The 15,423-nt window shown below is 32.8% G+C and overlaps 1 protein-coding gene across 1 annotated transcript; it reads right to left on the bottom strand.

Moving 5' to 3' along the window:
• LOC18590079 (MLO-like protein 3) lies at window positions 1,899-11,735 on the bottom strand. Its single transcript, XM_007015378.2, has 15 exons — window positions 11,402-11,735; window positions 11,258-11,315; window positions 10,909-11,135; window positions 10,641-10,757; window positions 10,457-10,517; window positions 4,098-4,186; window positions 3,937-4,011; window positions 3,629-3,717; window positions 3,437-3,486; window positions 3,312-3,352; window positions 3,028-3,201; window positions 2,879-2,914; window positions 2,727-2,794; window positions 2,489-2,549; window positions 1,899-2,408 (listed from the first exon to the last, which is right to left on the bottom strand). Exons 1-15 carry the CDS (start codon window positions 11,531-11,533, stop codon window positions 2,073-2,075), a joined length of 1,614 nt encoding a protein of 537 aa, XP_007015440.1. The 5' UTR covers window positions 11,534-11,735; the 3' UTR covers window positions 1,899-2,072.

Below are 15,423 nucleotides of genomic sequence, written 5' to 3'. Positions count from 1 at the left end.
ATGAATTGTTAGAGCTCTTATATATAAATCAAGTAAGAGCCATTACTCAAGAGTAATATGCGCATAATAGGATAAACATATTACCTTTTAGTGTTGTAAAGGGGGTTCTTGTAATAAGGAAAGGAAGTGTTGCAGATAAGTAAATGATGTATTGAAGGAGGCAGAGAGAAAGATCGGAGTAGTTTCTAAAGTACTGAGTGTCGTGATAGGAGAAAAATAGTAAGAAGAGAATTAGAGAGATAATTTAGACAGAGAAACTTTGGAAGAGTATATGTTAGCTCTTGGCGGAAGAACCCCTAAATGAATTGTGAAGGTTCTATATATAGTGTCAAAAATAATGATTACAAAAAAAAGGCTTTAATGCACGTAATGAATAATTTTATTAAGAAGAGTTTTAATGTTGAGTAATCGTTACTAAAAGTTAATATTGAGTAACGTTTAGAAACCCATTATGTGATCATTGAAGTAATTAAATGCAATAAGACTTGTTCTCGAGTAGAAAGTGACAAAAAAGATGTATACGTGAAAAGGTACAATAGAAGAAGCTGTATGTGAATAGGTACAAGAGAAGAAAGTGCATGTGAATAGGCATACGAGAACAAGGTAGAAGGGTGAAACACTTATACTTCAGGAAAAGGTTAAAAGAAAAACCTTTTAACTATATCCATATCTAAGTCACCAAGCCAAACTCTCGAGAAAATCTCAAGATAAAAGTAACCCATGAACCCTACCACTTATTCCGGGTTATTTTCACTGTCATCCATATGAAGTAGTTATTCTGTGCGAAGTAGCTGTTCTACTTGTATTAGTTATTGCATATGGAGTAGTGCTCCACTTATTCTAGTTGTTTTGTGTGAACTGCGCTTCACTCGTTCTAGTTGTTTTACGTGAAGTAGCACTTCACTTGTTTTTGTTGTTTTGCATAAAATAGTGTTTCACTTGTTATGATTATTCTCATTATTCTCTATATAATATTATACTATAAAATAATTCTTTAGAGAATATATATTAATCAAAATCAAGTATCTACAAGCGTATAGTGAGATAGTAAGTTTTCTAGATATTCAAGTCACTAATGGCATAGTGGATTTTAGATATTCAAGTCACTAATGGCATAGTGGATTTCATAATTCTCAAAAGTGTCACTTGTTCTTGAGAAAGTGAAGAGAAAAATACTAGTCCTTCAAAAAAATATTAAAAAGATAGATTTTTTATTTACTTTCATATTCAAATCACTAAATCAAACTCTTCAAAATATGTTAAGGGTGAAACTAACTCGTGAATATTGTCACTTTTTCCGAATTACTTTTATTACTGTTCATATAACAACGTAGTTACTCTATTCATTTGATTGCTCTCATTGTTCTTTGCAAAGCAAAATGCTTATTGTGAACTAAGTATATATAATAACAATAGGTAGCATGTTAGTAGCAAAATCACGGATCTATAATGTGTGTTTCGAATATTTAACTTAATAATAATGCATGTATCTCTGTTTAAAGAGTGAAATTCAAGACATTTGAGATGTGGAGATGCTAATAAGTATCTAATTAGAATTTCATACAATACAATAATACAAAGAATTAAAGAAGCAAATTTCCTTTTCTCTAAGTTTTTTATCATTACGAACTTGTCACAAGGACCTGAATTACGATTCTAACATATATATTTTCAATATTTACATGTGTCAAAAATCTCTCAATTATAATTAAAACCTTAGCCATATGCGAAGCTTAATACTATTATGGTTTTTTTTTTCCAGATAGTTCAAAAAGTCAACACATCCTTATTATCTTAATTTATTTTGCTGACATTGGGTCTTTTATTATGATCAAATGGCAGTCCATCTGGTGTTTCAACCGTTGTTCTAAAAAGAAAAATGAATGACAAGATTGTCATATCTTCGAAATCGTGGTTATTTCAATTGGAATTTTGAAGACATCACAAACTTTACCCGTTAAGACACTTTAGAAACCTAATTGAATCACATTTTAAAGACTATTCACTAATCCACTATACAGAGGAACAGAAATGGCACTGGAAATGATCAGAGAATGTGTAATCTTATGTATTTACTGGTTAGCTAGGGTCTTCCCCGTCGATGGCATTTCTATATCCACCACAGTGGGAATTTTATTCACAGCAGGGCCAGCTGCTTCTTCTTGTATCTCTGTATCTTCTTCAACAATCTCAGTTCTGCTAGGAAAGCTTGCGATTTCTGACGAAGTTGGCGCTCGATGTTGAGTTGATAAATCCGAGGAAATGCTTCTGTTGCTGTTGGAATTATCATTGCCAACGCGTGAAGCTCCGCCTTGGTTTTTCCGTTTCTGCTTCACTCCGGCGTGCCACTGTCTTATAGCATTAGCTGTATGCTCTTCAAACAGTGCGCTCTTGAAATTGGATCCCATCTATATATATGAAGAGACAAATTAATTTCAAGTTAATTTTGCTGGTTATAGGGGGGCACATATAAACCAGATGCATTTACCTGGGTCACAAGAGCGTAAAGTGGAAGAGTAATGTAACTGCACAGGACCTGAACTGTCACCCTGGAAAAAAGATTTGTCCCAAATGTTTAGATTCTATAATGAAAATCTAGTTGTTCAGTCTGGGAATGAATGAATCGAGGTATCTATTTGATTAATTTTTTTTCATAAATAACAAGAAATTTTGTTTAAACTTTTGGAGAGGTAGGAACTTAAAACAGAAAAAGAACTGGAGCTTACGCTAACACCATTCTGGTAGCGATTATTCCTGGGTGTTCATGGTAGCAGGACTTTATTCCATATTGTGACTGAAAATTAAGAAGAAAGTGAGGTTCAAAGTGAAAAATTGAAGGAAAAAAATTGTCTAGAACTTCCCATATTCCTATACATACCGTGACCCAGACGAAAAATGCAGCCTCAAATGCATTCTGGGAACAATGAAATATTCCAGTGTTATTAATTTCAATGATAGCAGTAGAATAATTATCAAGAAAATTTGAAAGAACTTCTTTTGGATTCAAAAAGGGAGAATAATTAGTACCATGAATAAAGTGTAGTGCAAAAGGGTCAAGAAAAGTTTGGGTTGACTGAGCCAGAAGAAGTTGTCGTTGGGTTGCACCAAAGGGGCACCTTGAATTACACTGTTCTGATCTTTGACTTGATGTGCCATTTTTGCTACAATTACCTGGAGCTTGGTTCCTAGAACCAGCACTAACTAGAGACTCATATATGGCAATGTTAGGTGATTCATGAATAAACTGCCCGATTGAGGATGATTAGATTAAGGAGCCATAACATTAAAGCACTAAATTTTTTAATACTTACTGTCAATGGGAGAAATGATACCCATAGAAACACATTCCAACCTGTTGAAGTTCAAAATTTTACTATAGAACTTGGAACAAATGTTGGAGATTTGCAGCTTTTATAATTGAGGAATTCCTACTCACCATGTACGTCCACCAGCAGGAAGATAACAACTAAAAACCACATTAAAGGGCTGCTCCATGAAAAGCAGAGAAGAGATGGAAATAAAGGAAAAAAAAAGTTTAGGATATCAGAACTTTAAAGAACACTTGTCCAGCTTCTAAATCTATGCAGCTTAACGACTAATGGATACAAGACAAGCACAGATTCAGTACCTGATGCCAACTACAACTTTGAAATCATCCTCCAATGATCTTTGTATGTATTTTTGGAAATTGAAGGTAGTATTTGTTGATAAATGAGCCTACCAAATTGCATGGAAATCAACAACGTTTATTTAGTATTCCGAACAAGTGAAAGGTTACAAAAACATGACAGTAATTGAATTCTTCATATTCTGAAATTGTGATTGGATTTACCCATTTGTATAGAAAAGGAATATATTCATTTTTTTTTTAAAAAAAAGAAACCAACAAAAACTATGGAAAATTGATTAATTAGAATTAAGTAATGATGGACTAACAGAGATGAAACCATGGCGTAAGGTAAGATAGTCAACTTTTGCTACAGAGCTGAAGAACTGTTGAAAGAAGCATTTCTGCACCAATCAAATTAATTTATCAGGGAAACATATTCTTCTCATTGTGAATAAGAAAATAATAGAAATGCAAAAAGTAAACTTACAATCCACAGAAGGATTGATGTCTCTGCACATGAATTCATATGCCTACGCGCAAAAGTCGTTTGCCTTGTGAATCTAAAGCGATTAGGATCTGATTGAATAGTTAAGTTTACAAAACAAAAGAAAAAAAGAATTTTATTAAGACTTAGATATCATATCGTAAATATGCTAATTAATTTCATTATTGTTATACTTCAAACTTTATGCAATACAAGATTTAAAGCATTGAATTTTTTCATTTGAATATATATATAAAGAGAGAGAAAGAGAGAGTTACATGATTAAAGGTAATTATTTTTATTTCATAAGTCTCGTGTCTCATATCTAATATCTAAATTAAGTTGAAATATTAAATTTTAATAATCGAGTGTTATTCTCATGGCATATATTCGACAATTCATATATGCATTTTAAATTTTGTACAACTAGTAGATTTTTAATTAATACATTTGTCTACAATTAAAAATACGGATAATATGTATCTAAATGTTTAGTTCAATGATTAGTATATGATTTTACTCAAAAAAAGAGAAGAAAATATTTATTATGAGCTTAAATTTTGGGTTTCGGTTGGCGGAGTACTTGAAGAAATGAAAGAAAGTAAGGAGGAAATGAAGGAAAAGAATTTGTTGAAATAGTGACCTTAAATCTAGAAATTCAATTGCTGATGAGTGGCGGGAGGAAACAGAAAGGTTGAAGGTTGAAGAAGATGTGCAAAACGATGTCGGATATATCTCTGTTGTCATAAGTTTGTGAAACAAGACTTTATATATCGTTTTAGTGTTTGTTATGAGAGCATGCGACAACTTGTAGTGTCGTTTGCTCAAATGTTATTTTCTTTCTAAAACACTCAACTTGAGTGTCGTTTTGAGTCCTTTGTTTGTATAGGCCAACGTTTTTCTTTCTTTTTTTTCTTTCGTAATCGTTAGTGCACAGCAAACAATGACTCGTTTTTTGTGCTTTGTTGTCATATTCTGTTGTTTTTGTTTTGCCAATGCTAAATCCTTGGAGGTGGTTTTGAAGATGAGATATAAATTGTCTTTCCTGTTGTTAAAAGCGCGATAATTTTCTAGAATATAATGAATCAATTTCCTCTCTAAAAATGGCTTTGTTGTTGTTCTTCATTTTTGGCTCTGTTGCTTTTAAAATTTGAGTGTTCTTCTAGTATTCTTTCATGGTATTTGAGTAATTTGTTTCAAGGAGCCTATAAAACTTTTGTGGTGTGATCAAAATGGTATGGCTACAGCTAGTTTTAGTGCAGTAACACCCCCTGTCTTTACTGATGTTAACTACCTTTTCTTGGTAGTGAAAATGCATTCATACCTCAAGGCGTTTGATTTGTGGGAAGTCGTGAAGACAAGTGAGCTACCTATTCCAAGGCATGCCAACCCAACTATGGCTTAGATCAAACAACATTTAGAGGAGGTTGTAAAGCATTATAAAGCTTTGATTTGTCTTCAATCAGCTTTGTCAAACACTATATTTGGGAAAATCATCAATCTGAAGGATCCTAAGCTCTTCTAGGATAGTTTGAAAGAAGAGTACCAAGGAAGTGATCGAACCAAAGTCATGCAAGTAATGAATTTCTCAAGACAATTTGAGCTTATCAAGATGAAAGAAAAAGAGACCATTCAGGAGTGTGCATACAAGTTGTTGAAGCTTATTAATCAACTCAGAATGCTAGGACAAAAGGTTTCTAATAATAGAATTGTCAATAAAATTTTAGTGAGTATCCTTGATAAGTTTAAATCAAAAGTTTCTTCTTGGGAGGATTTTAAAGATTTGACAAAAATCTTTAGGAAAGAGCTGATTTCTACCTTGCTAGCTTTTGAGCATAGCAAAGCTCTTAAACATGAGGACCTTGTTGAAAATGCCTTGGTTGCTAAAACTAAGGGCTTAAGGGTTAAGGCTGATGGTTCTAAGAAGAACAATAGCAAGGGTATCAAATCAGGTGCTGGGAAGCAATGAAAGAATCAAGACAAATTTCCTCCATGTACTCACTGCAAAAAGACTAATTATACTTCAAAGTATTGTTGGTTTAGGCCGAATGTGAAGTGTCAAGGCTATAACCAACTTGGACATGTGGAGAAGGTGTGTAAAGCCAAGAATCAGGAAGTTGAGGGAAAGCTATAGTGGCTGAAAAGGCTGGCGATTTAGATGAGGCATTATTTATGGCTAAATTGGATGATGGTTCAGCAGATAGGAGCACTTGGCTTATTGATAGTGGCTGCTCAAACCACTGGACAAGTAATGCAAATCTTTTCACTGAGCTTGATAGAAGTTTTTGGGCTCATGTGAAAATTGGAAATGGTCTTTATATGAAAATAATTGGAATAGGCACTGTAGGAGTTGAAACTGCAACCGGTATTAAGTTTATTCATGATGTACACTTTATGCCTGAAACATAAGAATCTACTTAGTGTAGGGTAACTGGATGATAATGGATATGCTCTGTTGTTTAAGAATAGATGGTGCACTATATTTGACCTTACTAGTGTTGAGCTACTGACAGTTAATATGAGGAACAAGTGTTATCCAATGAATTTATTGGAAATAAAGCATCAAGCTCTTTACACTGAATATGATGCCTGAGAACTCTAGCATAAGAGAGTTAGACATGTGAATTACACTTCATTGTAAACAATGTCTTTAAAGAAGTTGGTGATAGGTCTTTCTGGTATTGTCAAACCCGAGAAGCTGTGCAAGGCTTGCCAATTTGGTAAACAAACCAGGAAACCCTTTCCTATGGAAAGTAAATGGAAGGCTACATAGAAGCTGGAGTTAATTTATACAGACATAAGTGGTCCTATGAAGACTCTTTCACTGAATGGTAACAGGTACTGCATCTTGTTCATTGATGATTTCTCACATTATTGCGGGATTTATTTTCAGAGGAACAAGTCAGAGGCATTGAAAAGGTTTTCTGAGTATAAGGCACAAGATGAGAACCTCACCAGCTCACCTTAAGGACTGATAATGGGTCAGAATACAGTGTTAATGAATTGGAGAGCTTTCTGGCAACATCTGAGATCCATCATCAACTAACTGTCACTTACAGCCTTCAATAGAATAGTAAGGCTAAAAGAAAGGATAGGATAATTGGTGATATGGCTAGATGCTTGCTGTTTCAAAGAAATCTACTTGAGAAATTCTAGGCTGAAGTAGTTAATATTGCAAACTACATCCAAAACAAAATGCTTACAAAGGCACTGACACTCAAAACTCCATTCGAAATCTGGTATGATCACAAACCTTGTATCTCTCATTTCAAAGTCTTTGGTCATGTGTGCTATGCTCGAATACTAGAAACAAAAAAATTTAAGTTTGATTCAAAAGCTCTCATTGCTTTACATATTAAATACAGTGAATAGTCAAAAGGTTATAGATTGTATGACTTAGAATCAAACAAAGTAATTATTAGTAGAGATGTGAATTTTGATGAGAATTAATGCTGGAATTGGGAAAAAAAGTCTGTTGAGAGTCTTACTACTACACCTATCACTAATGATAATCAGCTGCAATCTAAAAGTGATGATTCTTTTAACATTGAAGATGAGACTAAAGCTGTAAGAGGGACCAAGACCTTGCAAGACATATATAATAGATGCAATTTAGCTGTTACTGATATTACCAATTATGCAGAAGCAGTGGTTGATGAGAGTTGGAAAAGGGCCATGGATGTAGAAATTTTCATGATCAAGAAGAATGATGCTTGGCTGCTTGTAGACAAACCTTCAGATCATAATGTAATAGGAGTCAAATGGATGTTAGGACCAAGCTAAACCCTGATGGTTCTATAAATAAGTATAAAGCTAGGTTGTTGGTTAAAAGGTATGCCCAAGTCTATGGAGTAAATTACTGGAGACCTTTGGTCCTGTTGCAAGACACAATACTATTACAATGTTAACAGCTTTTTCTGCAAGAGATGGAAGGAATGTATACCATTTAGATGTAAAGTTAGTTTTCCTAAATGGTTATCTAACATAAGACATGTTTGTTGAACAACCTGAAGGTTATGAAAAACCAAGGTCATAGAATAAGGTCTGTAAATTAGTTAAGGCATTGTATGGTTTTAAGCAAGCACCTAGGGCATGGCATGACAGGATAGATGCTTATTTCACAGGTTAGGGCTTTTTGAAAAGTGTGAATGAATCAAATTTATATGTGAAATTGTCAGGTAATACTGCTGCATTAATTGTTACTGTGTATGTTGATGATCTTTTAATTACTGGACTTGATGATGATGTACTGCAAGAACTCAAAGTTAGATGATGAATGTGTTTGAGATGATAGACCTAGGGTTGATGACTTATTTTCTGGGCATGGAAGTTCTTTAAACCAGTGAATGAATGTGTCTGCATCAAACTAAGTATGCAAAGGATATATTAAAGAAATTTAATATGTTCTCTTGCAAAGTAGTAAGTACTCCACTAGCATCAAGAGATAAGTTCAGCAGAGAATATGGTTTTATTGCAACAGATGGTCCTACCTACAGAAGCATAATAAGTTCACTACTTTACCTAATAGCTACAAGACTTGATTTGATGTGTTCTACATGTTTACTGTCCATATTTATGCAAACTCTTACTTTGCTGCACTTTACAACTGCGAAAAGAATCCTGAGGTATGTTAAAGGTACTGTTGATTTTGGTCTAAGGTATATAAAGCATGATAGTGGAGAACTACTTGGATACAATGATAGTGACTGGGCTGGGTCAATTGATGATTCTAAACGTACAGCTGGTTTTTGTTTTTCATTCAATAGTGTTTTGTCCTTATGGAATTCGAACAAGTAAAGTGTTGTTGTTCAGTCTATTGCTGAAGTTGAGTCTATTGCAACAGCAGCAACAGCAAATCAGTTGAAATGGCTAAGAAAGGTACTAGTTGATCTTGGTTTTAAATAAGAAAAGGTACTGTGATCATTGTTGACAACCAATCAACTATTGCTATAACCAAAAATCCAGTTCATCATGGGCAAACTACGCACATTACTGTGAAATACCAGGCTCTCAGAGAGGTTGTGAATGAAAAGAGGTTGAACTTAAGCACTGTAACAATGAGGTTCAACTAGTTGACATATTAACAAAAGGCCTACCCAAAGAAAGGTTTGAAACTCTCAAGACTTGTCTTGGAGTTAGCCAGATTATAAGTCATGGGGGAGGGTTGAAACAATGACCTTAAATCTGAAAATTCAACTATTGATGTACGGCGAGAAGAAACAGAAAGGTTGAAGGTTGAAGAAGATATGCAAAATGATGCCAGATAGATCTCTATTGTCATAAGTCTGTGAAACCGGAGTTTATATGTCGTTTTAGTTTTTATCATGAGAGCATACAACAACTTGTAGTGTAGTTTGCTGAAGTGTTATGTTCTTTCTAAAACACTCAAACTTGAGTGTCGTTTTGAGTCCTCTGTTTTCTTAAGTCAACGACCTTTTTCTTTTCTTTTTCTCTTGTAATCGTTAGTGCACAGAAAACAATAACTCGTTTTTTGTGCTTTGTTGTCATATTCTATTGTTTTTATTCTCCCTATATTAATTCCTTGGAGGTGGTTTTGAAGATGAGTATATAAGTTCTCTTTCCCGTAGTAAAAAGCGTGACAAGTTATTGGAATATAGTGAATCAATGTCCTCTCCAAAAATGGCTCTGTTGTTGTTCTTCATTTTAGGCTCTGTTGCTTCTGAAATTTGAATGTTCTTCTAGTATTCTTTCAGAATTACAGGGAAAGAGTGCACATGGTAAGTCAGACCTGGGCAAAGGTTGCCAGCAAAGAAAAAGAAAGGAAGGGAGAGAATTGATGATTTGGCGTGCCGTATGGATGAGGGATAGTCATGTCAAAGCCTTTATTGTTTAATGATAATACAATACTAATTAATGTTTATATTTTCTGTTTGGAGTAAAATATTTGAGTTATTTTCACTGATAAAAGTAGATGGAGAAATTTGAAAATTTAATAAATTAAAGTGCAAGAATTAAATCTAGACTTACTGAAACAAAAAATTGGTATAGGTACTTTTCTTGAAAGATTGAACAAAAAAGAAAAGATTGCAACTAATTATATTATCAACATTGAAAAAATATAGTTATTAGTATAATTTAGGAACAAATAATTAAATATTAATATGGAAGGTTATAATATTATAATTTAGAGATATTAAAATTAAAATTTTACTTTCACCCTATATTGTTCACAATATTCTAATTATCATGCTGGCAACAACTCATTTAATAGAAATGATAAACAATTCAAGCAAAATATAACTAGCAATTAAGTATCCCTATTCCCTTCCTTCCTAAAAGGTTACATATATATGTATATATGTTCACATTTAGTAGAAAAAAAGAGAGAGCCGTAAATTTACCGTTGGCAGCTTGGTATTCCACCGTTTGAGTCTCCTTCTCCCAGGCTTTCCAACGCCTCATCTACCAAGTAAGATACATTGGGGATTGATGAGAACATAAACAGTCAAAGAAGGGAACTTAATGTTTCATTAAAAAGAAAAATAAATATGTTTTAATTAATTAGTGCTATATTTTATGTTGTACCTTGGCCCTTCCCAAAGCCATTGTGACCACACTATACACAATTTGCATAGCTGCTAACACAAAAAGAAAGATGCTTAACTGGTTCGCCCCATCCTGAGATATCAGCGATGTCATTCCCTGCAAATTGAATCCGATTAGTTACATTATCGTAACTCCGTTTTCTTATTTCACACAGAGTACAGTAAAGCTATTTCATTCCACTCTTTTAGGTCGAGAAAAGTTCATCTTCTCATAAATGACAAAAAAGAACAGTTTACAAAGTACAAACCTTGGAATCGCAGTAACTAGAAGATTCAGAAGCGTCAACAGCCAATGTTCTTTCATGTAATTGGTGGCTCCATATTTGGTCATATCCTATTGCTTTGGTAGTTTTTGTGGATTGACTTTTATGGCATGGAAGCATAGTATTTGCCAGTTTATTGGGTATACAAATTTTGGAGAGAGAGCTCTGAGCTACTGTTAATATCAGAGACATGAAACCCAGCACCATGAGCACTGCACCAAACCAACAACAGAAAAAGATGATCGAAACAGGCAATTTCAAAGTTCACTCTAGTACATCCTTGCGGAAGCACAGCCCAATTTATCAAAAGACTGTGTTCTGAGCACTAATCTACCTGATTTAAGCTTCTCCACAGCCTCAAAAAGCGCAGTTTTCTTATGTCCCTTGAGCCACTGCTTTGTACAAAAATGGTGACATGTTTAAAATTTTCTCTTTGACCAAATATTTCTAGCATAGTTCTTTGAACAAATATACCTACTTTCGAAATGAGATGGATCAAGTGTTCTATCAAAATGGAAAGGGCGATGAAGACGAAGCAAACGGTAGCCACAGCCCAAGTAGGCGTCTGTTGAAGAGTGCGAGTACTCGCGGCTCCCTCTCCGGCGGCCATGTTCCTAAGTTTTTCTCCTCAACAACTTGATTTGCATCGAGAAAAGATTAATAAACATGGCAATTATAACCATTTAGAGTATATCAGAAATGAGGCTAAGACCTAGTTAATCATGACCGAAGAGGTTGGGGGAGGAAAAGAAGTGTTGAACGCTTCAAAGTTGACAAGACTTTGGCGGGTTTTGGGGCGGTCAAGTCAATGCAAGCCGCAGCGGTGAAGGTCTTAATTATGCCATGTGAATACTGGTTTCTATTGTCTTTAGATTAAATGAAAAATATTTTTAAGATTTATACTTATTTAGAAAATGAAAAATTTATTAAATATGCAGAATATTTTTCAGATCAATAAGAAAAATAATCATTTACATCATTGAGACGCATAAGACATTTTTTGGAGAATAGAAAGAATGCTTTTGTGTAGTACTTAATAGTATGGGTTTGATTATATTAATATTTTAAATTTAAAAATATTAAAAAATATTAATATTTATAATTAAAAATATTTTAATTAAAAATTAATATTTAAATTATTCAATATTATTAAAATTAAAAAATATTTTTTAATAAAATCATTCAATACAATTAATATTTTTATGTATAAATTAAATAAATTTTACTAATAATTATAACAAAAAATATTTTAATGACCATCATTTGATGACTATATATTTATAAATATAGGTTTTAGATGCTATACATAATTGATAAATATTGATATTTTTATAGTGTTATGGTAAAAAAATGATGTGATGGAATATTTTTTGAAAATTAGTTTTACTTTCATTACAATATGTTGTTAAATGCTTTAGAAAATATTAATATTGATTTTTCCTATTTTTATTTTCCTTCTTAATTTTAATGTGAAAACCAAATTTTACTATTATTTTGTAATCAATTCCTATTTATCATTTTAATATCCAAATAGCTCCACCAATGATGGTGGAAAACATTTTTCACAAGATGATCCAAATAAATAATATTTTTAATAGTTTATCTAAATAATAGAAAATACTAAATTTTCTTATAAATATTTTATACTGAAAAAATTTTACCCTAATAAATTATTTTTCAATTACCGAATAGACCCTCAATATATGTTAACTTCACGGCTTGAGTACTATAAAACTACATAGGACTTTGCAAATTCAGTTGACTTTGAAAAAAAAAAACCCCTCTCTGGAAGGACTTCAATAGACTACGGTGGTAAATTAATTTCTGTTCTTGTGTCAGAATTTCCATTCTCGACTTTAAATTATGAATTGGAAGACGAATTAAATTAGTTTTACAAATTAAGCATATTTATAAGGTGCAATTTGTTAGGCCTTAGGACTTAGGATTTGGAATTTTTAGATCTTTGGTGTAAATCTTACAATGTGTGGAATTCTTCAGTGACTCTTTTTGTTTAGCTTTGAGGTTAGAAAACTACGTAAACTATTTTTACTAGTGAAGGTATAATTGATGCGGATTACTAGACTATGTTCAAACATGATCGTCAGTTTCAAGGTTGATGCAGAAAAGATCAGTTCAAGATGCAATGGCTTGAGAAGGAAATTAAACAATTAAAAGAGTAACAATCCGCTTTGTTTATACAGCTAAATCAATATTATATTGCATGAGTTAAGCTGTTGAATTGACCTAATTATTATATTTTCCCTCTCCATTTTATAATTCATTTCCGGAGAGATCTGCTATACATAGACCTTCACTAGGTAAGTCATCCCAAAATAACGGTAGGTTGAAGTTTTGAACTGTGGAAGGTATTTTATGCTTCAATCTCTAGAAAAGGGTGTATACAATTGGTTAATTTGAGCATTGATTTTTGACCATTTAATAAATTGAAGTAAAATAAATGAAAGTAGCAATCAGTATATTGATGATGAAATAGAAGCAACTATGACCACGCCATATCCATCTTTTTCAAAGAATGAAGCTACGGCCAGCAATTGACTTTAATTGGCAAGCCGTCCAATGTTGAATACATTTAAATTAGCAAGGGAGCATTAACTTAGGTTAACCTCTTGTCATGGGTTTGGAACTTTAGCCAAAATCCGTACGCATGGGCAAACCCACTTTAAGAAGAGTGATGTCATATGATACTGCTCATTTAACAAAAATTTTTACTTTTTATACAACTTTATAGAGTTTTATTAAATTTTATATAATTAATAATACTTATGAACCCTCTAATTTTTTTTATAATTTTGCAAGGAATGAGGTCAAAAATTTCAAATCAAAGTAAATTTATTAAAAAGTAATTTATATATTAATATTTAAATATTACATAGAAAGATAAAAAATTTTCTTCTATAGTTTAAGATTTTATTTAAAAAGTTAAAACCTAAATTTCTCTCCCTCGTCATCCTACTCTTTAGACTTGTAGTAATGTTTCATTTTCTTAATCCTTGGTTACGTTTTTTACTCTCCCTATCTAAAAATTAAAGTCCTATATCGAATGAATGACGAGTAGAAGAATGATTGCTTGGTTACATATACTTAGAAAGATGTATTTGACAATGTTTCTACTGATGTTATCATACACAATTTTCAAAATTTAAAAAATTATCATGGACAATTATAGTTATTTTAAATATTTTTACTTGTATTAAATAAATGTATTGAGTTTACATTTTTTTAATTTAATGTTAAAACTTCTAGTTTATGTATTTTAACATATTTATAGTTTTTAATTATGACACTATTTAAAAAAAAGTTTTGAGTTTGCCCCTGTCCGTGCGGTGTTTAAACTTGTATATGAAAAACTAAGCAAGCCTATTCCTAAATATTTGCACAATATTGTAGAAGCGAAAATAACTAAACTTGAATAAAAGACTTTGAGAAAAAATAATTATATTATTCTTAAGGAAAAAACAAATACTTAAGATTATAAGCAAATAGCTTGAATTGCTTGAATGCTTGAATTGACTACTTGGGCAATTGGACTCATATAATCATCTCAGGTTGTGTGGCATTATAGTGTGCGGCTAACCCAATGATGAGCTGTCAACCTAGTTGTAGTTTGATCTTCAGGCATGGACCAAGGCCTTTGAAGGGGCCAACAATTCTTGGACTCATGTTTACGGACTTGGGCACTAGAGTCCTAGCTTCGTGACTTCTAGCTCTTATTGCGATGTTTGAGTTTGCTTATGGCCCTAACGTTGCACCACTTCTTCCTCTCACACCTAATCTCGAGGGATATCAATAATTGGTTAGTAACTTCAATACCTTGGTAACGTTAATAGACAAACTTAGTAACTTGATTATGAAGGTAAGTGCAAGGAGGAAACCGCTAGATGCGTCCACGTCTTCCTCATCATAGCAGTCGGATACGTCGTGTCCAACTGCAACAACAAGAGTAGTCACCCCCTCTCACGACCCGGAACCTCCCTCGGGTCCATGACAACTGCCGCGACGTCCCGATTGACACTCATTACCAGAAATGCCAACCGGAACCCCACAAGGCTTACATATCAGTTTCTTTTCTTTCTTGTGAGCAATCGTTGTTAAACATTCCATTTTAAATAATTACCGGTCGTTTCCGGCTCAAATAAATTCAAAGATAATTTAATTTTTTTTAAAAAGATTTATAGACAAATATCACTATTCAAAATATTGATTAAAATATAGTATTTTTATATAAAACAATATTTATAGAAACACGTGTAAGAAATCTTTTGTAATGTGTAAGTAAAATAAATTTATACATACAAAAATTTACTAAGTTATAATGTACAATAATGGTTACAATGACAAGTGGCTCAAAATACACCCAGTGTTGGTGCTAGAAACCTACTGTCTGTGTGGTAGAGATGTCAACTGGAATCCTCGACAAAATAGGGTATCTACAAGCTACCACAGACCTGAAATATTTGGAAAGGAGGTGGGTGAGATTTT

Source organism: Theobroma cacao, chromosome 9, assembly GCF_000208745.1.
Source record: "Theobroma cacao cultivar B97-61/B2 chromosome 9, Criollo_cocoa_genome_V2, whole genome shotgun sequence".
In the NCBI taxonomy this organism is placed as follows: Eukaryota; Viridiplantae; Streptophyta; class Magnoliopsida; order Malvales; family Malvaceae; genus Theobroma; species Theobroma cacao.
The sequence above is the reverse complement of the archived record's forward strand: the minus strand, read 5'-3'. Positions and strand labels throughout refer to the sequence as shown.

Bases quoted from the DNA above. Each gene is read 5' to 3' on its own strand.
- LOC18590079 (XM_007015378.2), bottom strand. From the start codon at position 11,533: ATGGCCGCCGGAGAGGGAGCCGCGAGTACTCGCACTCTTCAACAGACG. The intron at 4,187-10,456 runs GTAAATTTACGG...CTATTCAATCAG, and splicing joins GGAATACCAAGCTGCCAACG to ATCCTAATCGCTTTAGATTC. The intron at 2,915-3,027 runs GTACTAATTATT...CATTGTTCCCAG, and splicing joins TGCACTACACTTTATTCATG to AATGCATTTGAGGCTGCATT.